The 25,831-nt window shown below is 47.5% G+C and overlaps 11 protein-coding genes across 11 annotated transcripts; 7 read left to right on the top strand and 4 right to left on the bottom strand.

The window, feature by feature from the left end:
- Positions 1-230: 230 nt before the first annotated feature.
- I302_103248 (uncharacterized protein) lies at positions 231-2,490 on the top strand (the record flags this gene model as incomplete). Its single annotated transcript, XM_019188620.1, has 6 exons — positions 231-513; positions 576-899; positions 958-1,074; positions 1,145-1,843; positions 1,913-2,214; positions 2,284-2,490. 6 exons carry the CDS (start codon positions 231-233, stop codon positions 2,488-2,490), a joined length of 1,932 nt encoding a protein of 643 aa, XP_019048182.1.
- Positions 2,491-3,354: 864 nt separating this feature from the next.
- I302_103247 (uncharacterized protein) lies at positions 3,355-4,747 on the top strand (the record flags this gene model as incomplete). The annotated part of the gene is made up of 4 exons (XM_019188619.1): positions 3,355-3,527; positions 3,593-3,989; positions 4,175-4,375; positions 4,445-4,747. The coding sequence occupies 4 exons, from the start codon at positions 3,355-3,357 to the stop codon at positions 4,745-4,747; spliced, it is 1,074 nt and encodes a 357-aa protein (XP_019048181.1).
- Positions 4,748-5,497: 750 nt separating this feature from the next.
- On the bottom strand, positions 5,498-6,017 carry I302_103246 (uncharacterized protein; the record flags this gene model as incomplete). Its single annotated transcript, XM_019188618.1, has 2 exons — positions 5,498-5,774; positions 5,878-6,017. The coding sequence occupies 2 exons, from the start codon at positions 6,015-6,017 to the stop codon at positions 5,498-5,500; spliced, it is 417 nt and encodes a 138-aa protein (XP_019048180.1).
- A 390-nt stretch (positions 6,018-6,407) lies between these two features.
- Positions 6,408-8,300, top strand: I302_103245 (uncharacterized protein; the record flags this gene model as incomplete). Its single annotated transcript, XM_019188617.1, has 6 exons — positions 6,408-6,455; positions 6,521-6,716; positions 6,807-6,966; positions 7,096-7,568; positions 7,686-7,844; positions 7,960-8,300. The coding sequence occupies 6 exons, from the start codon at positions 6,408-6,410 to the stop codon at positions 8,298-8,300; spliced, it is 1,377 nt and encodes a 458-aa protein (XP_019048179.1).
- A 494-nt stretch (positions 8,301-8,794) lies between these two features.
- Positions 8,795-11,729, top strand: I302_103244 (uncharacterized protein; the record flags this gene model as incomplete). Its single annotated transcript, XM_019188616.1, has 9 exons — positions 8,795-9,139; positions 9,251-9,353; positions 9,493-9,546; positions 9,634-9,743; positions 9,881-10,091; positions 10,177-10,313; positions 10,385-10,453; positions 10,541-10,690; positions 10,782-11,729. The coding sequence occupies 9 exons, from the start codon at positions 8,795-8,797 to the stop codon at positions 11,727-11,729; spliced, it is 2,127 nt and encodes a 708-aa protein (XP_019048178.1).
- Positions 11,730-12,873: 1,144 nt separating this feature from the next.
- I302_103243 (uncharacterized protein) lies at positions 12,874-14,276 on the top strand (the record flags this gene model as incomplete). Its single annotated transcript, XM_019188615.1, has 4 exons — positions 12,874-13,468; positions 13,638-13,704; positions 13,810-13,993; positions 14,124-14,276. 4 exons carry the CDS (start codon positions 12,874-12,876, stop codon positions 14,274-14,276), a joined length of 999 nt encoding a protein of 332 aa, XP_019048177.1.
- Positions 14,277-14,695: 419 nt separating this feature from the next.
- On the bottom strand, positions 14,696-15,481 carry I302_103242 (uncharacterized protein; the record flags this gene model as incomplete). Its single annotated transcript, XM_065869638.1, has 3 exons — positions 14,696-15,151; positions 15,223-15,321; positions 15,377-15,481. 3 exons carry the CDS (start codon positions 15,479-15,481, stop codon positions 14,696-14,698), a joined length of 660 nt encoding a protein of 219 aa, XP_065725710.1.
- A 672-nt stretch (positions 15,482-16,153) lies between these two features.
- I302_103241 (uncharacterized protein) lies at positions 16,154-18,743 on the top strand (the record flags this gene model as incomplete). Its single annotated transcript, XM_019188613.1, has 2 exons — positions 16,154-17,429; positions 17,494-18,743. The coding sequence occupies 2 exons, from the start codon at positions 16,154-16,156 to the stop codon at positions 18,741-18,743; spliced, it is 2,526 nt and encodes an 841-aa protein (XP_019048175.1).
- Positions 18,744-19,413: 670 nt separating this feature from the next.
- I302_103240 (uncharacterized protein) lies at positions 19,414-21,876 on the top strand (the record flags this gene model as incomplete). The annotated part of the gene is made up of 11 exons (XM_019188612.1): positions 19,414-19,594; positions 19,654-19,797; positions 19,942-20,036; positions 20,119-20,166; positions 20,231-20,321; positions 20,384-20,501; positions 20,573-20,712; positions 20,792-21,177; positions 21,286-21,537; positions 21,647-21,736; positions 21,799-21,876. The coding sequence occupies 11 exons, from the start codon at positions 19,414-19,416 to the stop codon at positions 21,874-21,876; spliced, it is 1,623 nt and encodes a 540-aa protein (XP_019048174.1).
- Positions 21,877-22,232: 356 nt separating this feature from the next.
- I302_103239 (uncharacterized protein) lies at positions 22,233-23,678 on the bottom strand (the record flags this gene model as incomplete). Its single annotated transcript, XM_019188611.1, has 6 exons — positions 22,233-22,338; positions 22,410-22,530; positions 22,624-22,781; positions 22,909-23,114; positions 23,296-23,465; positions 23,528-23,678. The coding sequence occupies 6 exons, from the start codon at positions 23,676-23,678 to the stop codon at positions 22,233-22,235; spliced, it is 912 nt and encodes a 303-aa protein (XP_019048173.1).
- A 506-nt stretch (positions 23,679-24,184) lies between these two features.
- I302_103238 (uncharacterized protein) lies at positions 24,185-25,509 on the bottom strand (the record flags this gene model as incomplete). Its single annotated transcript, XM_019188610.1, has 6 exons — positions 24,185-24,287; positions 24,353-24,476; positions 24,560-24,738; positions 24,811-25,013; positions 25,160-25,404; positions 25,461-25,509. 6 exons carry the CDS (start codon positions 25,507-25,509, stop codon positions 24,185-24,187), a joined length of 903 nt encoding a protein of 300 aa, XP_019048172.1.
- Positions 25,510-25,831: the final 322 nt, after the last annotated feature.

Genomic DNA, 25,831 nt, shown 5'->3' with positions numbered 1-25,831 from the left:
AGCTCAGCTCAGAATAGGAATGTCCAGCATTGGTTACGGCCGATGGGATGTCTCTAGGAACCATCATTCACCTGGCAATGGGATAAGGGGTTTTTTTTTTTCGTGGAAAAATAGTCTACACCATGCCGTAATAATGGGGAACTTCAAGCTTCATACACATATATATAGTGGAGTCAATCATGCTGTGATATCTTATTCCCCATAACACAAATCATTTAACGATCCGCAAAATGTCAGCTCAAGCGGACGACAAGCATGTTGTCCCAATGCTGGGAGGGAATCCTCCGATCCGGTCACCTGAGGATACAACAGCTCACGACGATAAGGTATCCAATAATGACGATAAGGATGAGTCTGATGCTGGCGATGGTATCGCCAAGAAGGAACCCATCAGTCTCGGTAGCAAGTCCAAGGGAGTCATCGAGATGGAAGCATTGCAAGCGAAAATGAACTTGAAATGGCGAATCATCTTATACACATTCTTCATGTTTGCTGCGTACAGTCTCAGTTTGGGTAAGTGCCGTTTCCCCTCATCTCTAATCGGGATCTCTTAACTGACGATAAGGCTTGTACAGACCAGAGTACTGCTACCGTCTACCTCAACTACGCTGTATCCAAAGGTTTCAAGCTCCATTCTCTCCAAGCCTCAGTATCCGTCGTATCCTCCATCTTCTCCGCCATGGCTCCCACACCCATCGCTAAATGCGCTGATTACTTCGGTCGAATATACGCTGAGGCAGCCTGCCTTATTTTCTACGTTGTCGGTCAAGCCCTCATGGCTTCGGCAAACGGAATCGTCCAATTCTCGGCTGGTAGCTCGATTCACACACTGGGTATCGCCGGCATCTTTATGCTCCACAATATCATCATTTCCGATATTTCCTCCTTGAGAAACCGATGTGAGTTGCAGTCGATTGCCTTGCATGGTATCCCGTGCGTGCGCTGACCCAAATCCAGATTGGTGGCATGTTGCCCCCGCCGTGCCCCAGGTCTTCAACTCGGTCTTGGGTGCAGATGTAGCCAAATCGATGTTGGGCTATGGGTCGGAGTTCAACTCCTGGAGATGGGGAATTGGTGGGTTATCTTTCTTAACTCTCTCTTCTGCTACCCCAGGTTAGCTCGGAGTACTGATAACGACGATCAGCCATGTTCTGCATCCTCATTCCTCCCATCATCCTCCCCATTCTCGCCACATTGTGGATCGGCACTCGTCCCGAAAAGGCTATCCGACAAGACCTCAAGGTGATCAAACGAGAGCGAGCCGCCCGACTCCCACTCCGCGAGCGATTCTGGATCGATGCCAAAGATTTCTTCTGGAAGCTTGACGTGATTGGTCTGGCACTCTTTGTTGCTGGTATTGGTCTGTTCTTGGTCACCCTCACCTTGGCCAACTCAAAGTTCAATAAATGGAGCGATGCCCATACCATCGCACAGCTCGTGGTCGGTGTACTTCTAACGATTGGATTTGCCGTATGGGAGAGGTGGTTTGCCCCTATCCCTATGGTCCCCTTCGCTCTGATGAAGCGAAGGACCATTGTCGGTTGTTGTCTCATTGCATTGATCTATCCCCTTGCCGGTCGATGCGTCGGCACTTACCTCTACACCTATATCCAAGTCGCCGCCAATCAGTCTCAACTCTCTGCTACTCGGATCACCAACTTCCCTTCAATTGGTGGATGGGTCACCGCCGTTATGGGTGCCTTGATCGCTCGAAGGTTCAGATTCCTCAAACCTATCATCATCTTCGGCTTGGCGCTTCAGACCCTCGCGACCGGTTTGATGCTGCGATACAGGACGAGTCACAGCTCGCAGGGTGAACTGGCGGTCATTCAGGTATTACGAGGTGAGCAGAATCCTCTGACTATCCAAGTGAATGATCATGTCATCTCATCTGTTTAAACTTGTCTCTCAGGCGCTTCAACCGGTTTCATCTCCTATCCCGTCCAAGCACTTCTTCAGGCCGCTGCTCCACACGAGCACCTCGCCATCGTCACTGCCGGTTGGCTCGCCATTTACTACGTCGCCATGGCCATCGGCTCCGCCATCGCCGGTGCCATGTGGACTAACATCGTTCCGGATAAACTGGAAGAATACCTCCAAGGCAACGCTACCCTCGCCGCTTCAGCTTACAAGGACCCCTTGACCTACGCTACGAAGTGGAAAGTCGGTACCTGGCAGCGAGATGGAGTTGCCCATGCTCAGGATGATGCTCAGGTGAGTATAGTGCAATCCCTTCACCTCCAGCGAAGTCAGAAGAGTATTTGCTAAACCTTTTTTGTGCAGCGAGCTATGGTCATTACTGGAACATGCCTGTCGTTTGTCGGTCTGTTGGTAGCTATCTTCGTGCTTGAGAATCTCCGTCTCACGGACGATGTGACACTCAAGGAGTCTGAGGAGTACATCACCAACCAGGAAAAGAAACAGAAGAAGGCTATGACTGTAGCAATCGCCAGAGACGGACCCGCTCCAGATCCAGCACCTACTCATTAGACGATCGGAACGGAGTTCCTTAATGCTCGGATTCTGTGCTTTGACTTCGTATAATCTCTTATAATGCCTACCTACATCAGTTATCTCACTAGATGCATTACCTCATAGATGATAGCTTCGCATTTCTGTCTCTTGACAACTGATCAAGTGTGGGCTGCACGTTTCCACGTGCTCACTACAGCCTGGTGCATCCGTGATGACCGGTTGTCCTTGACACCCGTTACAGAACTAGCTTTCGCATAGCCAGGAGATGACCATGACCTCTCCGATTCGTGATTGAAATGTCCTGTCCAATGTATCTGTACAGTCTGAGGCTTACTTAATCTCCAAGCCCTGCAAGATCACACAGATCCAAGGCATGGTAAGTGCGAGAGCATATAGAGGGGGGGTAATACATAGCCAAGCTCGACTTTAATGGAAGGACTCCGGACCCGCTTAACTCTCTAGCGAGAATGATATGATACCGGTCTCCGATCCACGAGTTGCTTTGCAAATTCAAGCAAGCTCGTAACAATTGACACCATGCATGACAAACTCATCACATCCGGAACAAAAGAAGGTCGCACGTAATCATGCGAAATCCAACGCGATTCCTCGGTACGGATGTGATTGCGTCATGTCGATCAGGTCCGAGTCCGAAAATTCAACTCCGGAACGGTATGAGTAACCCTAATCACACAATTGGTGGTCAGTCCTCTGCATCCGAAAGGCGTGTTCGGTATTCGTCATTGCGTTTTGTACTGAACTTGGTGGATGGTGGCCTCTTTGAGCTAGGAGCAGGTCCAATCCGATTGACATGATGTAAAGCATGAATTGGAACCTGAAAAAGCTGTCAATACTGTAGAAACCGATTGACGCGGGAAAATGATAGCAAATAGATTGATAGCTCTCTTCGGGCTCTGTATCGCAGCCTCAGCACTACCGCATCAATCTCCCTTCTCAAGTATCTCAAAAGCCATAACAGACGGAGGGAAGGAGATAGAGACCTGGGCTCTGAATCCTACAGGAGATGCAGCTGTCATTCGAGTCAAGAACAGGTGAGCCAACATACTCTCTCAACCGGTTGTAGGAACCGGAAGGTCAGGACTGACGTACGATTCAGATTACAACATGAGCTTCATCTTCTAGCGATCAACGCTCAATATTCCGTCCCTTCGTCATACCATGGTTCTGCCAACCCAAACGCTCTGTATTCTTTCTTGGATGATCAGACGTTCCTTAGCGTATCTCCAACGGTAGAGCAAGATATCTGGGAAGTGACCACTCAAGAGCTCAATTATACGGTCAATCCTCCTGCTTATCCACCTTCCGCAACTTCACCGGTTAGTATCGGAAAGTTATCTCTCACCGCTGCAGTGGAGCTACTGGTTTATTCGGTACAAGCTGGAGTGTTGACCTTGGTGACTTCGAGAAATGGGTTGATCCTGCTCAATGTGGTCAAACGGGGCGACGAGTGGATTGTCGCAGGAGAACCTAGATCAGTGAAACACGATAATCTTGTCAGTGGAGCACATGATCGATAATCATCTTGTACTGATGGACATGCTTCTCTTATAGCTGATTGCGGCTGTATCGACCAATGGAACCCATCTGACATACTCTGCAAGTAATGATACAAAATCCTTGGTATGTCCCCCTGCTATCTACCGTATAGTACAATCAAGCTGACTCACAATTATGATAGATATATCTACTCAACTTACAAGGCTCTCGGTCAAGTTCACAATTACTGTATCAAACTCACAACGGCCCTCTAACGTCACCTGTCTTCGGGGCAAACAACCATATAGCCTGGTTATCTGATGATCGCAAGCTCTGGCTATCCACCGGCCGAGATCAAAGGGAAGTACCCCTCAATTTCGACCTCTCCCCAAAAAGAATCATCGTGGGTATCTGCTCCTATACCAATACTTGCACCGCTAGGTTAAGCTGATATGCCAATGCGCTCTGATAGTTCTCAAAAGATGGAAAAGCCATCTACCTCCTCGCTCCGCACAACATCCAACAATCCTTGTTCCACCTCTGGACACCATCTGTGTCAGATACAAAGCCAATTGAGCCTGTAAGGATCCCATCCAACGGGACCATCCATTCTGCCATTCATGTAGGGATCACTCCGCTTGATCATGCCCATTTAATCGGGGTCAAAAGCGATCAGCAGCGAGGAGAGGGGAAGGAGTTGTGGGTTATAAGTCATTCGCCGCATGAGGATCCTACGTATAATTATGAGAATATCAGGTTGACGTATTTCACATGATGGAGCAAGTATGCACGAGTGTAATATCATACCCTACCATTTACGCACGGACGTCATCAGTGGTGTGTTCGTGTATGGCCGATGCCAGGTGGTGATGATGCCACTACTGCACTCAGACATGCACAGACACACACTCGAATACTCAAATATACAGTATACAGTATACAGTACTTCAACAGTCCAATCATCATTTCACTGTGTTTCTCATCATCTCTAATCTCTCTCTCACTCTCTCTTGTCGCATCGCATTTTCAACCTATTGTCTTCGACGTTTTAATCTCAGTCTTCCACCTGAATCTTACTACGGGTAAGATGGGATGATGGGCAATGGGCGGAAACGAATCAGAAAGTAGTGTATGAGCAGTAAGAGCCGAAGAGAAGGGAATGTGAGAGGTTTGAATTTCCTCATATACTGTACTATAGCTATGCAGAAGCATCATATGAATTTATGTCCATGTCAAAGCATGCCTCACGATGTAGTGCTGCGTTCTTTCCCAGCGGATACGTTGAGCTGTCAGGCTACTGATGAGAAGGGTTGTTCTAGCATTTGGGTATATATGCATGGTTATACAATATGATGGTTGAGTCTCGTTTCTTACATCGGTTGGTGTTCATTATACAAGGGAAGAAAAGGGTAGCTGAGAGGCTTATTTGGGCATCTACATGCGGAAAGATCAAACATATCAGCGTTGCCCATACCGCTCCCCCGAAATATCGCAGATAATCGAATCATGTAGCAGATACAATAAGTCAATGGGGAAGTAGGCTGAAAGCCTGAGCCTGAGGAATCTTGGGAAGCCAACTCACCTGTACACCCATCTCATTTCTCCACTGCTCAAACTCGTTCTCCCTATTCTTATAATTCTTCACCAAACTCTCCAACACCTCTTTTATACCTGAGAAATTGGTCTCCAAGCTCGGTACCACATCCACCACATTTCTCTTCACCAGTGTTCCGCCTATAAGTCGATAGCATGTTCGTTCGGGGTCGGATTTGGTGAGTGGTCGAAGGGTTGATAAGACCAATCTATGAGATTTCTCAAAAATGATCAGCTGTTGTGAGTCGATATACCTGATGTGGGTTCGTTGACTTGGGATGAACAGCTAATATAGGAAGAGATGATACCCACGCATGCTCCTCCATCTCACTCTCTATCTCACCAATCTTCTGAGCGAGGTTCTGCAATTCCGTTCGATACCTCTGGAAAATTATGGGTACTTCCTGTGGGTCGGGTTTCTTGGCTGCTTGGTTGGTGGCTTTGGGTGGCATTTCGACTGGATTTCTTCTTTTCTCGGGCTGTTGTCTGTTGTTCCGTGAGTGTGGTGTGATAGAGGATGTCTTGCTTTGATTAACCAGTAGAGATGGACATATATATATGTTATCAAAGCACTTTCATTCTCCCATCTTCGCTCTCGAACCCTTTTGAGATCAATGTACAATGTGGCCCCGCATCCCTCTCAGCGGCAATTATCGGTATTTCCCCTCAAGTGGCACATTTTGGCTCATTGTAAATTCAACCTTGGTTTTTGACTTTTTGTTCATCGTTTCATTTCGTTGTTCTCGTTGATATCGATAGACATAGAGATAGATACTTCATATACCCCCAATATATATCATCAAAAGAGACGGATAACAGTCTCATAGAAGTATTCGAACAAAATGGCAGATTGTGTACCCATCGCACCGGAATTACCATTCCGCCAACAGGTAAGTCTTAGTAGTACTGCAAATAGGAATGGACCGAAGCTGATACATGTGTAATCATCTCACAGGTCATCGAACTTGCCTCTCACCTCGCTAGATCATTGCCAAACTCTGATCAGGCATCATACAGGGAGTTTGTAGGATCATATGAGAACCAGGTGACCGAAGAGGATGTAGCTGTCGAACAAAAGAGGGAGATCGTTAAGAGCCTGGTAGGGAAAGTGGGGGAGTTGAAAGGTGCTTTGGATGGGTTGAAGGAGTCTGGTAAGTGGTCTTTCACCTCTCATTCAAATCCGCTGTTATGAGCCCAGAGACTATCAAGGGGGATGAAATAGCTGATGGGATTTATTGTAGATGTCGAGAACTCTCATCTGCTTTTACAATACACCCTCTCAACAACTTTTGAACCTTCGTCTGAGGAGTACTCTACAGCGGTTAAGAACGTCGTCGAAGCTGTTAAGAAGGGTGGTGAGAGCAGTGGGAAACAAAGTAGGGTTGATGTAGCTTCTAGAATGTGAGTCGACTCTTGCCCATATCTTCCTCCTGAGACAAGCTACAATATCCTGCATAACACCACGGAACGGCACCGTGACTGCAAATCACTATTAATAGAATGATACTGATTGCTATCGCATCAACAAAGCCTCAATAACACATACAACTACCTCCCCTCCTCATCGCCTCTCCGACCCGTCGTCCTCTTATCCCTCTTATCCCTCCTCTCAACCTCCTCTGATCTCTCGGTCTTACCAATTTCCCCCGAAGTCCTGTCCAAATCGATATCACAATGGACCATCTCATCAAAGGAGAAGGTCGATTTCCTCTTATCCCTCTCCCAATTATACCTGACCTCATCAGATTTGCACAAAGCACTGGAAGTTCTGATAATCGCCCTTAAGGAGAGTGTCGACACCAAGATCGTCGAGAAGGCCATTGCGGTGAATCTCGCTACAAGCGATAAGTTCGAGTTGGACGATATACTGCGAGTTCAAGGTGTCAAGGAGAACCTCGGGGGTGCTAAGAGCGTGGTGGAATTGTTCGAGGGGGATGAGGTTGAGAATGTTAAGAAAGGGCAGGAGTGGGCTAAGAGTAATGCCGCTTGGGTTGAGGGTGCTGGTGAGTTATCCCTTTTCTACCATTCAACTACACTTATCCTGGGAAGCTCTGTTCGTTCATTGCTCCCTGTTTCTGGTGTCGGGTCAAATAAATGCTAATACCTATTCTGGAATCTAGGTATCACCGGCTTCACAACTGACTCGGTCGTACGAAAGCTCAGACTCGTAGCTTTGCTTTCTCTCGCCGCTAGGTCTGAAACTCGACAACTTGAATACGCACCTATCGCCAAGGCATTGAGTATTGATGAGTCCGAAGTCGAAGCTGTGGTCATTGATGGTGAGTTGAGTGGACAACAGAATCACTCTTCTGTAATGCCAGAAAATTCCTATTGATCAAATTCTACCTCAATGCTTGATATGGTATACTAATCTCATTCTTCGACACACCACAGCGGTCCGATCCAAACTCCTCTCTGCCAGGATCTCCCAACCCCTCTCTCTAATCAAAATCCAATCCATCTCTACCCTCTCCTCAAGTACCAAGCGATTCGGATCTGACGAATGGAAATTGTTGGAAAAGCGATTGAACGAATGGAAAGTATCTGTCAACGAGGCGAGAATCGTAGTTGAGGAAGCTCAGAAATTGGCCGAACAGCCTTTATCTTCCGGTGGACCTAACGATAAGAGACGTGGAGGTGGGAAGAGAGATAACAGACAGAGGGGGGAGGAGCAGGGACAGGAGGGGGGACAACAGACACAACAACAACAGGGTGAGGAGGTGGTTGCTGCTTAGGCTGGTTGATAGATTTGGTATGCGCTTGCGAGGGGGCTCATGCATTGTGTGATTATTCGTTAACTGAAGTAGATATCAGCACTGTTTGGCTGGATGTTGCTGGTTATTCACGTGCGATGGTCTAGGTTATCAGCGCGATGTCTTGCAGATGCATGCATATCAACATCGAGCTCCCACTGATCATCGCCTAACACATTGTACGCATATACATGGCGATGTGTCACTGTCATTGTCCTTGTCGTTATTGTTCGAATGCACGCAGAGTAAGTTGGTGAATTGGTGGATTACGATTTAACCGGGAATGAGTCAGTGCGTCACTCATATCTTTCATTCGTTGAATCATTCATCGTTCATCTCCTTTATCCTGTTATATCTTCCTCATCTTCACATACTATTCTGACACACTCTACTATCACATCCTATCATCCAAGAGGATACACCTCTTTGGCTCACTCATATCATCGCACCATACATACATCGCACACAATCACACGATGGACGACCCCCTCTCACCGCACAACATCAACCCCTCATGGTCAGACACGCCTACCCCCACCTCATCCAACTATTCAAATCAGATACTCTCTCCTTCCCACGAAAGTTCGTCAACCTCAGCATCAGGAGATTACTCGAGGGAACCCAAAGTATTCGGTGCACCTGGCTTAGGACTCGTTTCGCCCCCTCCCTCCTCTACTTCGACAGATGGTCCATCCAGTACCATGCCTTCAGGAGAGACCAAGAGGGAACGTGAACGTGAGCCGCCGGGTCTGTTCTTGAGAGTTAGGATAGGAGGGCTGGAGAGGAATAGGAAGGATTTGTTGATTAGGTTCGATGCTAGTGTATGTGTCTTTCTTCTCGATCCATCATTATTCTGATCGTCATGGTCCGGAGTGTGATGCTAGATAGATCATTCGAAAGACAGTGCTGATTCTCGGATTGATCACGAACAGACCAACCTGCCCAACTTCCGGACATCCTTGTACAGGAATATGCAGAGGAGCTACGTCGAGTTTCAGAGGTTTGCGGAACAGGCTCAGTTGTGTTGTCCTCAGAGTGAGTTGGATCCTCTCACCATGGTCAATCTGATCCAGTACATCTCTCTGAAATCGAGAAGTTCCTGCATATCCCTTCCATTCCTTGATTTGACTCAAATGGATATGCAGACGTACTGACGTGATGAATCACGATACAGCTATCATACCCGCTTTGCCATTACCTTCCACATCAGCCGTGACGGATGAAGAAGGTGAGTGCCCATCAATCAGCTACGTATCTACGCAGATTCCTATGTTCGGTCGTAGCTGATACATTTTGGTTTTTGGGCTATGATCAGACGACCGATTAGTGAGGATTGCACTGCAAAGGTGGTTCACGAGGATATGCGAAGATCCAGTATTGATGAAGGATGACGAGTTGAGATCGTTCATCGAATCTGATTTTGGTGTGAGTGTGTGCTCCTCTGCCAACAATCTCTCAAATTATCTCCTGTATGATATGTACCTCACGTTCAACCATACCCACTCTGTTTGTTATTACTATGTTGGGTATCGACCAGATGCTGAGTGCATATCTTCACACAGTACACACCCGTCCCTCCCCCCTCGGCAAGGAAATCATCAGCCGCCTCAGCAGCCACAGGTGTATTTTCAGCAGCGTTATCAAAAGTAGTCAGAAGAGGACCGTTGGATGAGGATGATGAGCTGCAAAGTGCTAAGAACGCTTTGGACAAGCTGGAAGAGAGGTGGGGCGCAGCTGCTACTGCTATTAATGGGATTGGAAAGGCCAGGAGAGGTGCGCTAGATCCCACATCGCATCGACTGTGCCCAACTTGACTGAGTTCTTATAGCTAATGATTGTGTTCTGTGTCCTCGAGTAGCCTACGCCGTATCCAACGCGGATGTAGGAGCCAAGCTTATATCTCTGTCTACGGTCGAATCGGATCCTCAGCTCGCTGCTGCTGAGAGAAAGGTTGGGAGGACTTGGGAACACCTTTCTGGGATGATAGGAGCTCAGGTGGGTGATGAACGCATGTGCACAAGTGATCTGAAGAATTGTTCACTGATCATATGATCGATCATCTCTAGGCGGCTTCGGAGAACGTGATTTTGAGCGATTCATTAGGATATCAAGCTTTGAATGCTAGAGCTGCGAAGGTATGTACATCAAATCCAATACACAAATGTCGCTAGCGTATAGCTCCTTTACTGGTTGGTAGCACAGGGCGCTGACATTGAAAACAGGATGCGCTGTTGCAACGTACCACCCTCCTGGAGGATTCTCAAACCGCTACCAAATCAGCTATCAACAAGCGAAGGAACGTAGAAAGGCTAAAAGGCAGTTCGAAGATCGACCCCGTGAAGGTCGATGATGCGTTGCACGAGATGGAAGAGGTGAGTGCTGTCAAGTCATATCCCACAAGATACACACATCATATGGTACGACAGGAGAAACGGTGAACTGATTAATCGCCAAATGGTATAGGCCAACACGCTCGAGACGTCCCTCTCCAACCGACTCAACGCCATCTCCCAGAACCTCCATCTATCGATCCGCACTCACTCCCGTCACGCCCACGAGGACGTCGCCGTCGCATTACTAGAAGCAGCAAGGATGAGTGTGATGTACCATAAACAACATCTAAGAGAACTGGAAGCGTTGAAGCCTGACTTGAACAAGATCGGGACTTCCGCTCCGGTCCCCGCTTCAACATCTAAAGTCGCTGGAGGGACACCTAAACAAGGTAACATCGGTTTACCTCCGCAAGTCACACCTCAAGCTAGAAGACCACCTCAACTTCAACCTCAGTCTCAACCACAGGTTCAACCTCCCATGGCCCACATGTCTCAGGGCTTCGCACCGGTCCCACCCAACCCACCTGGTCCAACACGTCAGCCTCAGCCTCCTTCTGGTCTACCTCATCCACCTCATCCAGGTCTTCAAGCTTCGTACAACCAACAATCACAATCACCTAGAGGTCAACCTGCATACCCTCAATTCGCACCGCAAGGACCATCCTATGCGCAGAATCAACAACCACAGCAAGGGATTCTACCTCCTCAACAGCAAGCTGGTTTCCCGCAACAGAACCAGCCATACCCTCAACAGGGATACGCGCCCGTATTTAGGGGATATCCTACACGACCGCCCCCACCAGCAGGTCAGGGGTACAACCACATGAACGGTACTCAATCTATGTTTTTACCTCCGCCTGGACCGCAGTCCGCTGGACCAGTACCTGGACCTGATCCGTTGAATTCGGGAGTTATGGGTATGAACAACGGAGCAGGGACGATGAGCCAAAGTATGATGTTACCTCACCATGGTAGACCCCATACGCCCGGATCTGGAGGGCCAGCGACGATGGGCAGACAGGGTAGTAGGCGGTTGGACGAGAGGCAGGCTGCTAGGATGTTAGCTGGGGGTTTTTAGGTGGCTATCGGTAGATATGTGCGCGTTGGATCGTGTGTATGGAAGTGGGGTTGTATTGTGTATATGATATGGTTTGATGTATGCTATTTTATCGAGTGCTGGTCGTTCATATTCCAAGTAGCCTCGTTGTATGGTCAGATAGAGCATGCGTTGCATACCATGGATCAAGCGACGCGAGAGATGTTCTGCTTTTGACCTGTAAGTACGACTAGACACTAGACCGTCCGAATCCGAGTCGGTAGAAGACGGATTGCTCAGCTGTCAGTGGGATGCTGCTGATACGGTATCCTTATCATCCCATAGATCTCCGGTAGATACACAGTACACAGTGAATACATCATATCAGTCAGTGCCACTTGACCAAAGACTCGTCGGGTGCATCACATCATCAATTATTCATTTTTTTAGTGTGTTTATAACTCGGAGACATCCGGGATTACGTTGTCCCTTTTCTTTGCTTGCTCACAGGCCGCCGCTTGCTAAGTGCCACGTGAGTTACCCCTCATCTCAGGGTGTTTTTAGTGTAAACAATCAAATCAATTATCGTACCACTCGTACCACTCGTATCGCTGCGAACAAATTTCAGAGTAGTGGTCGACAACAAGGGAAATGGACATTGAGATTGAGGGTTACAGCTTAGTTGTAGATGGACATTTTTGGGTGTTGGGCTTTGCATAGATTCGTAGGCAGCAGTATAAATATACATTAGAGTGGACACTCTCTTTCTATTCTCATTACATTACATTCTTTCATACGTAGACCGATATCACCTAAACGAAGGAGATAACCAGTGTGGCTTTTACCTGGTCAACAACGAAACATAACAACGGTACCGCACGCTTTCTGGCTTTGGATTGCTGGAATCTATCGTACGACCCAGTAAACTACCTTTGAGTTGTCAACCGACGACATCAACTCTAAAAGGACCGAACCACTCGTTATATATACCATACCACCACCTTTAGAATATAGATATAGACATAATAGATTATAGATCGCTTCACTTCTACCTCTTTGCCGCTCATCGATATCTCATTTACCAATACTTCGGCCGATATCACCTCACTCACTGAGAACAACACATCAGCCATCACCCAACTCCCTCCCAAAGTCACCTAGACTTCCCACTGCCATCGTACTCACCATGGACGTCCTACTGCACTACGCGGACGAATACGTCTTCGACTCCCTGTACTCTTACCTCCTCCCCCATCCTCCTATCCCCTCTTCCTCCCTTCCAGACTTATACAACAAGACCGTCCTCCCCTCCCCCTACACTCAATCAACAACCTATCATCCCCCCGACCTCTCCGCAGAAATCTCCGGATCTCTATGGGCACGAGATAATATCTACCGACAGGGCCTATCGATCTTCACCATAGCTCTCTCAGGAGCTTATGTGATGTACTTCCTATTCTGTTCGATATCATATTACTTCTTCTACGATCGACGACTTGAACACCACCCGAAATTCCTCAAGAACCAAATTCGCAAAGAAATCAAATCCTCTCTGATCGCTGCGCCAGTAATCGACGTGATTACTCTTCCATGGTTCCTTGGAGAAGTCAGAGGATATTCGAAACTTTATGATACGATTGGGGATTATGGGTGGACGTATTTGGTGTTATCGTGTTTTATGTTTTTGGTGTTTACGGATTTGGCGATTTACTGGGTTCATAGATTGGAGCATCATCCGTTGATTTATAAGCACGTGCATAAGCCGCATCATAAATGGGTTGGTGAGTGGTTTTTTCCCCTTTCTACTAGACTTTTATTACCTTCCATCTCAACCTCGTCTTCATCTTACATCTCAGACTTGCCTTCAGTGTGAGGATCAAGGGAGCAGCGGAAAGTGGCGTTGCCTCGCTTGACAAGGACAATCAGCTGAACATGTGTTTTCGCCGATAGTCCCCACACCATACGCTGCGTTGGCTTTCCACCCGCTTGATGGTTATGCTCAATCTCTACCATACCAGTGAGTCCACCCCTTCCCTACAAAATATCATTTTCGCACTGCACATGATCACCACATAATCGCATAGAGGACCATGCTGATATTGTCACCCATCACCCTACACAGCATCTTCCCATACCTCTTCCCCTTGCACAAATACGCCTACCTCGGATTATTCGTGTTCGTGCAATTCTGGACTATTCTAATCCACGATGGAGATATGATCTCTGGACATTTCCTGGAGAGGTACATCAACTCGCCGGCGCATCATACACTGCATCATCTGTATTTCACCGTAAACTATGGACAGGTGGGTTTATGATCTCCCGCTGCCGTTCGCATCACCCTCCCACTTTCTGCGTCTGCCCTCTTCTCCTTCGATGTTATGTGTTTGTAAAACGAAGAAATGCAGTCGCTGATATCTTTGTTTCCATCACCAGTACTTCACATGGGCAGACTCCTACTGGGACTCATACCGAGCACCCGAAGATAAACTCGACCCAATCCATGAGTCTATCAAAGCGATGAAGAAGAAGGGTTTGATAGATGAGGATGGCAACCCTATTCCTCAGGTCAGCAAGAAGGATCTGTAGGAGCTTTTCGTCCAGGGTCGGGTAAAGCGGAGTGGAGTGATAAAAGAACATTTTAATGACCATAGATATCTCATATACCTATACCCTGTAGAAATGATACACTTAATCTGTTAATATACTTCTGGATTATACCCCTTGTTCATGATTATGAAATGATATATCATTTTGGTGCTTCTTACTTGAGCTACTACGTACATTATACGTTGGTGGGTGGGCATGCTTGTTTTGAGTGACTGCGAACTTGCAAGCTTCCGATCAGCCAACCTGACAATCCGATCAAGTTGGAATGCTGCAAAAAAAGTTTCACGTTAAATTACATACTGTACAACACTGAGATACTTGACCAAAACACCAAAGACAGTCCTATATCGATATGATCAACCCCCCTTGACATAGTAGATCACAACGATTCGTATTCGTTACTCCTCTTCTTCCACCACCTCATACCCCACCTTAATCCACTCCCCACATCCCTCACATCCAACTATATCTACATTATCTTCCAACTGCTCCAGGGTAATTATGAACTCGCTAGAACATCTACAAGGGTATGTGAAATATTGGGGTTGCGCTTCTTCTTCCTCTTCTTCTCTCTCGTCTTCTTCGCCGTTTCCGACTCCTCCTGATCTTGTCGTTGAGGATGATGGCTGGTAGTGAGGTGTGAATTCGTCTAATGAGATATTCCTAAATATATGAGGACCTTCTTTCTTAGCTTGCGATGCAGAATTCTTGTTATCGTATGATGAGAAGGCGTCGAGCCACTGTTGTTTTCTTGTGGGGTCTAGGAGGATGGATTTGGCTTCGTTGATTAATCGTATATCGTTGTCTTCGTTGGTGTCATCTGCAGGAGGAATTGACTTCTTGTCTGGATGGTGCTATGACATGACGAGAGTTATAAGCTCACGAACCGGTGCGCCTACATCAATCTGGATCTCTGCTCACTCACAATCAACGCCAACCTCCTCCAAGATCTGATCACATCCTCGTCTGATGCTGTAGGTGATAAACCCAGGATAGAGTAGTAGTTGGGTGGTGGTGATGATATCTTTGCGAGTTGCTTCTAGCCGGTAAGCCTGGTGTGATGACTCTTGACTCCTGACTCCTGATTGCTGGTTAAGCTTGGGCGTGGGTCGATGGCAATTGGGCAAGTACCTTGTCGATATAGACATAGATATACAATGTGAGATTGATGCTTTGCCAGACATCCTTCTGGTTACAGGTTACAGTTACGTTATTCTGGCAATATTTGCCACTCAAAGTAATGGAAAGACCTTTAATCTTAATTCGACCTCTCATATAGCTACCTTTTACTCGATACGAGTATGCTGCATTCCAACTAACATCACACGTCCACCCATCCACCATCCAACATCCATCACATCTGACAAGTGAATACAACAAGTCAAGATAGCATAACCACAATAGATAAAAAGAGCCTGACATACCAACCGATAGTCAAGCTCAAGCAAGCATACATACACGCATTAGGTGAGTGCATCCCTTCTCTCGTACATTGTCGCGATCGAGGAATGTGAGGTGGTGAGGTGGCAAAAAGTTACTTCGGTCCGGATGTACACCGATGATACTGCATATTCGAGATTGAGATTGAGCTGATGATATCTATCTCCAACAACAGCATCCAAGTAGAACAACATAAAAGAGTTTCTCATCTCAAATTGCATTACTTCAGTTTACTTACAACACAAATACCATTTAATCGTGAGTGTTCGTCCTACCTCCTCTGCGTTGAGTTGAGTTGAATCATATCCCATCAGATCATTACGAGTTAATCCCATTGTTCGTCTTTCTTTTCGTCTTCTGCTCTTGCCACCCATTCAATCCGCACCGTGACTGATACCGTTATTTACATTTCGTAGATGACCGATAACGCCCCCATCGATACCCAACTTACCCAAGATACCCCCATTGTCAACCCTTCAGCATCACCTTCCACTCAACCTTCATCTCTTCCTCCACCTCCTTCCACCTCAGCGGACGTCAAACCCCCATCTCAACCGGACGAACAGCCCAAGGCAAAGGACAAAAGCAAAGCAAAAAGCAAGAAGACCAAAGCCAGACCTCGACGTAGAGTAGTTGCATCCGATTCTGACCCGGAGGAAGATGACGCGGCGAGTGAGGGGAGTTTGACGGATCCTTCTTCTGCGTCTGATTCTGAACCAGATCCTGATTCTGAAGAGGAGGAAGAGGAAGAGGTGAAGGGAAGTAAACCTCAGCTTGAGAAGGAGAAGGAGACGAAGACGAAGACGAATGAGGTTGTATCGAGAACGGAGGAAAGAACACTGGAAGATTCGAATAGAGGGGGAACGTCGATCAAGGGCAAAGGTAAAGGTAAAGCCGGTCCCAACGGGGTGAAAAGGGAATATACAGAGGAAGAAACGAAGAAGTACGAAGAGATGAAAGCTAGGAGGAAGGAAAAACAAAAGGCCAAAAAGGCTGAATTGAGGGAAATCAAGAGGAAGGAAAAGGAATCTCAGTCTGGAAAACTCGCTGTGGACAGCAAAGCAGTAGAAGCGGATGAAGAAAGCACTGTACCGTTAGTAGCTGATGGATCACCCCCACCCTCTCAACCTACTGCTCTACCACCTCAGAACCAGAAAGGAAGGAGAGGTTCAAAGTCGCAGAGACGTCAGTCAGTCGTCAACGATGATCCGAAGATCGTTCCTAGGCAAGGCCAATTCTGGACTCACGATCAAAGGTCCGATCCTCATTTACAACAGGGATTTTCAGGTGGTGGTGCAAGGGGATTACCAGATTGGCGAGGACGAGGTGGTTTTAGGGGTAGAGGAGGACGAGGATTCCCTAATCACACTCCTGCGTTTGGTCGTTTCCCTCAACAGAATGGTACACTCCAAGGCCAGGGACAAGAGCTGACGGCGGAGATACCGGCGGAATCGGAAAAGGCAGATGGTGATGAACCTGTCTTGGCTATGGATCGGCTGGAGAAGGAATTGGCTAAGAAGGAGAAGCAACCTTCTGCTACGGCTGTGATACCACCTAAAGAGAAGAAGTGGGGCCATGAGGCTTTCGAGCAGATCCAGACGGAGAAGGATAAGAAGGCTATACCTTCTCCTGCTATGGTAGCTAGAGGTGGATTAAGGGGCTTGCCTCGAGGTAGAGGAAGGGGTTTTGGATGTGAGTTGATCGTTATCTCTCTTCCAAATTTTGGGATGACAACTGACAGATGCGGATGGTATAGCTCGAGGTGGTCATCTCGGTCAACCTTTTAGACAACCCCTCTCTTCCCTTCCTTTCCACCCTGCCAACCTCGCTGCTACTGCCGCCGCTGCTGCTGCTAAATCCGCTACCGCCGCCACATCCACAGCTCCCGCACCTGCTTCCGTTCCCACTTCTACTGCAACCGTAGTCTCTCAACCGCCCTCACTTCCATTGCCAAAAGCAGAAGAGCAATCCACTCAACCTGATTCCGACGACCTACTAGGTGAATCTTCCCAAGCGGTCACCATCAAATTACCAGGATCATCCAACACTGTTGAAGTTGCTGTCGTTCATCCTCCCCAAGAACAGAAGAGTGCCGCTATCGCACCTGCGCCTGAAACCGTATCGGCTCAGGTTCAAACACCCGAACTCAACGCATCTGGCCAGGCTATCCTCTATACCTCACCTGTACCTCCTCCTCAACCCATCGCTCAGCAACTTCCTCCTCAACCTTCCATGTACCCCAACGTTACTGCTCCCTCGCCTTACCCCACCGGATCAGAAAACGGTTCGATGAGCTCAGGAATGAGTCACAGTCAATTCGTCCCTACTCTTCCTTACCCCCAGAAATCGCACTTGCAGCAGAACGTCGTACCTACTCCCTCAGGATACGGTATGGGATCGGAGTTTGTTCCCTCCTCTCGACCTCAAGTACACGTCAACGGCGGTGCTGCGCAGACAAGGTCGTTCTATCCTTCCGCTGCACCCCGATCATACCCTGCTCAAAGGCCTTTCTACCCTCAACAACAATCATACGAGTATCAACCCAATTCTCAAAGAGGTTCCTTCTCCAGTTCGGGCCATCAGCAGTTCTACCCCTCCCAACCCCAACATGTTAATGGGTATATAGACGGGCGAGGATCTCCATTCAACGGTGGATCTCCTCAGCCATATTTTACCAATAATGGACACGGCCAGATGAATTACTTTTCACCTGCCAGACCAAGTCAGAAAATATCGATCAAACCGCCCTCTTCATCTACTTCTGCCACCAAAACAGGCGAGAAGGAGTTGAACGGTGGTCAACCTACGTTCGCTACCTTGACTAGTACCTCGGGAGAATTCGCTCAACAGGCCACGGGATATTATCCTCAACATTATAATCCGTATCAGCAGAATGGATATGATGAGAATGGGAATACGAATGGGTATTATGGAGCGAATGGGTATGAGAATTGGCAGGGCGTTGGGGCGCAAGGGTATGCTTACGAGGGAGATTATGGGTATTAGTTTGGTTACGCTTGTGCGAGAGAACAACAAATTGGGATTGGGTAACTCGTTTTCGGTTCCCATATTGGCCTGGAGGGTCAGAGGTTCAAGGATAGTCGGTCGATAGCGGGATATGGTGGAAGTTAGATGTGAATGATTATTATGACTCAACATTTAAAATAAGACGTGCATGGGAGGGATTGTTTGATGGAGAATTAGTAGATTAAAAGACATCACGATAAGAGGTAAAAAACCTGTGTATAATTATCCCCACATAAAATAACAGAATAATTTACGCTTAACAGCTAATAGTCCAGTAGTTCGTAGTCAGTAGTTGGCTGAACAGTTGATATCGTGCTCTCCACTTTAAATGCATGAGTATGAATCTCTCCTGCGTTGTTGAGACGGTACATGTATGCGTCATAGCTTCTCAATCATCTCTATAAGTTTGTTGTGCAGAGTATCGAGTCACGTGACATTTATATTGTCCACGCATTGATCGTCCACCTTTGAACGCGTCTTTGATCTCGAGTTTACCTTGCCTTTTCAGCATTGACCATGTAATCTTTCGTCCATCTTCGTCGTCATCGTCTTAACCCAACCATCTACACTGCTCAGTTTCAGCTTCGACTCCAAGCTAGGAAATAGGAGATAGACCTGTGAGATCTGGTCTAGTACGCTGTACTTCATGATGAACATCAACACTTCCACTTCCACTTCCACTTCGACGGCGGCAGGTCCATCAAGACCTTCACCTACCACTCGAACAGCAAATTCAAGTACAACCCAGCAGAGCGGAAGTCTGTGGAACGAGATAATGGGTAGTGCAGATGGGCAGAAAGGTCTGGGAAGGAAGAATCTCATTGTGCTTTGTATGTGATCCTACACTTTCGTTGAACGAAACAAGCTGATTTGTGACTATGGAAAATAGCCGAACGACATCATGGTCGTACGCATTTGCTATCCCAGCTGAACGTATCGTCAAAGAAGAAGAGATCGTTTAAAGCTTCTAGGAATGGAAAGAAGGGACTGGCATTGGGGTATGAGGTTTTGGATATTTCGGATGGCGATGAGGGTGAGTACGACCATTCCATTCAACTGAAACTCATTCATGTATTCAATCATTCCTTATCGGGACTTGTGATTGCTCTGATAAAGTTCTCGCGATGAATTTCAATACCAAAAATAATTCGCTGATAACTCATCATTCACTTCGCAGACTCCGTACCTCCCCTCTCGGTATTCTACCCACCTTCCTCTCATCCTAGCTTACTGAAATTGGTATCAAGGGCGCTACCTCCCAAATCGCTGGCTGTAAGTCCACATAACACCTCTCAGCTTATAAGCTGCTACTCTCGTCTCCTGATGCCAAGAGCTGATAAGGATTGTGTGATAGGATACAGCAGCTGTAATAATATTGGACTGGACCAAGCCTTCTTCAATTGTAAGTAAGCTCTACCTTCCTTCCTTGGGACCTCTAGCTAATCTCTCTTCTTCGATTTCTTTAGGTCCAAGAACTTCTCACTTGGCTGTCATGGATAGATCAGTGGGCTAGTAACAACGCTGAACGAGGGGAATTGGAAGAGTTGAAAGAGCGATGTAAGCTTTGCTCTCTTTCAGCCTCTTCGCTTCTCAGCTGATATGATGTTTCCATACCTCAGTACAATCGCATATACAACATTACACAGAACCTTCCCCTACTACTACGACGGGTACGGCAGCTTATGCAGGTGCTGGAGCATTGTTACCCCTAGGGCAAGGGACTCTCACTTTGAATAGGTAAGTCTGCCGCTCACCCCTGCGATACCTTTCTCAGCAATTGGCTATACTGACTCGAATGCCGCTCGTAGCTCCGGTATACCCATCACGGTCGTATGTACCCGAGCAGATTTGATGGACAGCGTGGGAGAGGAAGTAGGGATGAAAGGTGGGGGATGGGAGGAAAGGACAGATTGGATACAACAGGTCTTGAGGACGATCTGTCTTGCTTGTGAGTGAGACACAGCATCAGCCGTCCGGTTTGAATGCATCTATCTGCACACAAGCTGATCGCACGCAATCTCGTACAGACGGCGCTTCATTATTCTACACCGCTCCTGCCCAGCCGACCACATACACTCTCCTACGCTCATATCTCCTCCATCGACTATATACCATCCCGCCTCCCCTAAACACCACTTCGTCCACCACAGACCCCGCCACCCAGCACGTATCCTCCACGAGATTCCCGTTCCCCCATCGAGCGAACGTTCTGGATCGCGACGCGGTGATGGTTCCCTCCGGATGGGATAGTTGGGGCAAGATAAACGTACTGAGAGAAGGGTTTGATCCGTCAAGAATAGGAAAGGCATTTGAGAATAGTTTGCACAGGTTCAAGGGCGATGAGGATGATGAAGGTGAGACGTTGGAGGGGATATGGGAGGGGATGATACCGTACATTGAGAGAGGTGTTAAGGTGGGTACGAGCTTCGTACCCCTTTACGATCTTGTCGTGATCAAGTCAAATTTCGCTGTGGTTCAACGTTGAAAGATGCGTAGATGCTAACACGTTGCCTGATCATAGCCATCATCGTCATCCGCACCTACAATACCAGAGACCGAACAATCCTTCCTCACCCGTCAGCTGGACGTACTGCTCAAAGACCCCAATAGAGATCCAAGACAATCCTTCAGACATGCCGCTGCGACTGTCGTGGGCCCAATGTCAGGTAGTGAAGGACTCAACCTTCCTGGAGTAGAGAAGGCTTTGGGCGAGATGGAAGGGTTGGAGAAGGGTGAGGAGCTGAAAGAGAAATTTGCGAGGTTGAGTAGGAAGGTGAGTGTTCTTCTACTGCCTCTTGCTTTTCCGCTTCCTCCTATACTCTTATGTTGTGATCTCCGGTGGATCAGAGGTGATAGAGCTGACGATATATACGAACGGATAGGATTCAACAAGGAATGGACCTTTGTCGCCTCCGATCACTTCTCCTGGTGCGACTGGTAATGCAATGCCAAACGAGGCGTTACACAATTTCGTAAGTCACCCTCTTCCTCTGCGACCAAGGGATAGAGCTGATCGCGATGGAATGATGCACAGTTCCAAGGCTTATTGGCCAATCGATCCAAGACCGGTACACCGAGTGCCACTCCTGCTAAATCGGGGGAGGGTAAATAAGGGACACTTGGAATATACATCTGTATAGAATGGTTATACATGTTTATGATTATGAAACGAGTGCCACGTCCAGTGCATTGCAAAGTTGTGGAAGTAGCTTTCTGATCGACCAATGAAAGTCCCTACTGCCATGACCTGGGAAATCAAGTCAAGTCAAACCTATAATGGTGACCATATGGGATTACAATATTAATCTCCCTAGTATCTAAGCCTATAGCGACACAGACGACGTTTAGATCAGATCCCCGTAATCTTACGAGGAATTTTGTGGTACGTTGGCCTACCTGATTGCAGAGTGATGAGCTGGAACTAAGCAGGAACGACCTACTAAGAGCATGGAATAGGAAGTACAGGACTCACCAAGCCAAATGCCATAAATACTGTACATCCTCTTTCAACTCTTCCGAAGATATAATGAAATAACCTGCCTGTCCTCCCGAAGCGGGATCCCAAAGTGTTATACTGTCCCAGTGCATAGATGGTTCTCAGCTCTCGAGAGGAAGATACAGTATCACACGATATATGCCACTCACGTCCGACTTGAATTCTCGAAGTTCGTCACTGAAAAGTACCTGTCACCGTCCTTGAGGTAGGTGGTCTCAGCTTTGGAATAAACCATGACTGGTGAACTCTGTGATTGACGGAGCATCGAATCTATGTATGTACGACCACAGTACGTTCATTCATTTAGTGAGGTTCACATAGTTGACGTACAGTACAATAAAGAATGAAGTTGGGACCACCCACCCCAAGCTTGTTGATTGAATTGCGAGGGATCTTCCGGGTTCGGTTCCATACCTATCAGATCTCTGAATCCGAAATGCCATGCCATCCAATCTCTGGTGACCCCGATCTGCCGGTACCGGCTTGTGGAAATGACGGCTTGTCTGAACGCTCCTCCCCACCTACAACGTATTATACCAATGCTCAATTATCAGCAAACAGATGATCAAACCAGATTGGATCCTCTGCTCAATATCGATACCATGCCATGTCATGTATATGGGAACAGCACATCGTAGCAACACTCACCAGGCATTGTTAGCATCGGCATTACCATCCCCCTTGACCACTTCATAGCGGACCTCGAGTGGATCATTCAACTTCAAGTCGAAATCGTATGTAGTCACGTTAATCGACGACAGATCCTTAGGGTCTTTGTCATCGTCCGCCACGAAATCCAGATTCACAAGTGGCCATTTGGGATTGACTGTAGCCCACGAGCAAAGCGCTGCGAACTGATATTCATGAGAAACGGGTCCATCAGCTGCCACTGACTCATTCTTTTGTCTGTCTAGTACAGCACCACCGCATCATTACTCCCTGGGAAAGAACTACTCTATCTCTGTCTCTATCGTGACGGGGCTAACAGACCGTCTGGTTTCCCAAACGAGCAATACAAATCAAAGGTAGACTCACCAGCCAATCCTCAGAAGCTTTGTTCGCCCATAGATGAGAACAATCCGGCTCTGTCGCTATCCCGGCTAATGGTGCGCTCGATCGAGCAGCTTCGGGAGCGGAGAGGGTTGAAATGGGGCCCACAGCCCTGGATGGACGTCCGGTCGTGATAGAGGATAATGCACTGGTTTCTGGCGAGACGGGGACTCAAGATGAACCGGCATCCTCGTCATGATCGTTATAATTAACTCACCTTGGAAAGAAGAGGTAAACGAAGAAGTAAACATGTAAGTGGGACGAGCATCACTCGTTGCTCTTGATGCGTCGTTGATGATAGTCGTACTACGCTGAATGACGGTAGATATCAAAGCTGTAGCTGCACCACGAGCGGCACATTTCCCCATTGAAAATCAGTTTAACAGGTTTGTAACTTGCATATAGGTGGGAATGGCGGACTCACCCAGCCCGGGCACAAGAAGCACAGTAAACAGGGTGATTATCCACATGTTCGCACTGTGATTATGTTCGCACTGTGTTTGCTTGCCTATTCTACCGTCTGAGTGGGGGGAATGGTCTAGATCGCGACTTTCAATCTCGATTGTGTGCTTTGAAGGGCAACAGAATGAGACAAAGACGCCGAAAATGGACTCGACCACTGTAATCAGTCGTGCGTTTCAAGTGAAAATAGCCACAAAGGATGTCTCATTCATCTCGCAATCCAGAGTGCAACCCGTCAAGGATCAAGAAGACAAAAGATGGAAAATGTTCCGTTGATGAACATGCATGATACAGGTGATATCAATCAATTTCGCAATCCGTTGTACTGTATGTACTGGTTCATTCGTGTCACAGTTGTATCGAAATAGGCAACTGGAGTACACTTCTGAGAAGTCGGACATAAAGCACTAAGTTACATAAGATGCCACAACCATTTGACATCAACCTTCAAGCGATTGGCATCAACCAGGAAGTATCCCGCATCGCCCTTTGATGTCGGATCCCAAAGTGTGACTCTAAAAATCCCAAGAACTCAACATTTCATATATCATTCCAAAACAACCACCCATGTTGTACTCACGTTGAGGTGTAGGTATCGAAGCTCGTAATCGAGAAATACCGATTTGCATCGCTCAGACATCGTGACGTGGTAGCTTTCGAGAGGACGATGATCGGCGATCTCGATGATTTGTCGAGCCACATTTCTATCGTGATCATAAGACATCAGTTAGCTGCGTTTCCCTATGACATGTGGTTCATCTATACATCTTAAAGTAGGAGGACTTACCCCACACTTCCTTAGCAAAGTATGAAGGATCTTCCCTAACGGGATATGATCCGATCAGATATGCGAAAGAATGATACCCCGCCCAATCTCTGAATCCCGCGTCGTTCTTGAAGTTCCCACTCATGTGATCGACTATGGTGGAGCTGTACAGCAAAGCATTGCGGATCGCCCCTCCCCACCTGTCATATCCATCGTCAGCTCAATTTCTCGACGTCTTGTAGTAGGACGGATATGATGCAGGAAAGACACACCATGCATCGTCCGGGTCGGAATTCCCATTCCCCTTCACACCCTGATAGACCATAGTCAGTGGATCGCGTAGGTTCAAGCCATCATCATATGTCGAGACATTCACTACTGGGAGGTCTCGTGGGTCATTGAATTCCAGCGCATAGTCCAGGTGGGAGAGGGGCCATGAAGGGTCGGCGGTGGACCATGAGCAGAGGGTTGCGAACTGTATTTTTTAGTATTCAGCACCATACATAGCATAGCATGAAGGAGCGTGCCGGGAAAGGGGTTAGGACTGTCCAATGTTTTTGGGGTCAGGTCGCAATGTATAGAGAGAGGCGGCTTTGTGAATGGCGGGCAACGAGCACTCACCAACCAATCTTCCGATGGGATGTTGGCCCATAGCTGATTACAGGAAGTCTTTACCTCATTGCCTGCGATAGGGGCACTTGACCTGCTGGATCGAACTGCGAGAATCGTAGTGGTTGCAGAAGCAGTCGGTAAGACACCTTCAACACTGGAGGCGATGATATGTCTTGCGGGGGTACGTGAGATTGGTCGAGAGGCAGAAAGGTCCACGAGGTGCGGAGCTAGCGATACTATCGGACTACCAAGCACTACGCAGAACACATCAGCGCTATAAACATACTGTATCTGAGGGTCATCGATTCACCTAGCTCGATAAAAGCCAGTGCGAACGGAAGAAAGATCATCTGGTGCATGAGGAGCCTGGCTTTGTTGGGATTTATGGAATTGAGTTGCGCTGTAATGGTCAGAAGGGAGTAGGGAAGATAAGATGTTGCTGTCGTCAAGGAAGGAGTAGAAGTGGATGTAAATGGGGTGGGATGAGATATAAAGCAGCGGATTCCTTCGCATCACGAGGCATATATATATATATGTCTCCAGCTACAGAATTCGTGCATAGTACCGTCCCCTTCAAACTAGCTTCACCAGTAGCTTGTTCAAAACAGGACGATATCAAAAAGGATTCTCACCATCCATTGATTCAGAAACGTCATTCCGCCTCAAAACGCAAATGGGGAA

Source organism: Kwoniella bestiolae, chromosome 2 (genome assembly GCF_000512585.2).
Source record: "Kwoniella bestiolae CBS 10118 chromosome 2, complete sequence".
In the NCBI taxonomy this organism is placed as follows: domain Eukaryota; kingdom Fungi; phylum Basidiomycota; class Tremellomycetes; order Tremellales; family Cryptococcaceae; genus Kwoniella; species Kwoniella bestiolae.
This window is presented reverse-complemented; position numbering and strand designations above follow the sequence as displayed.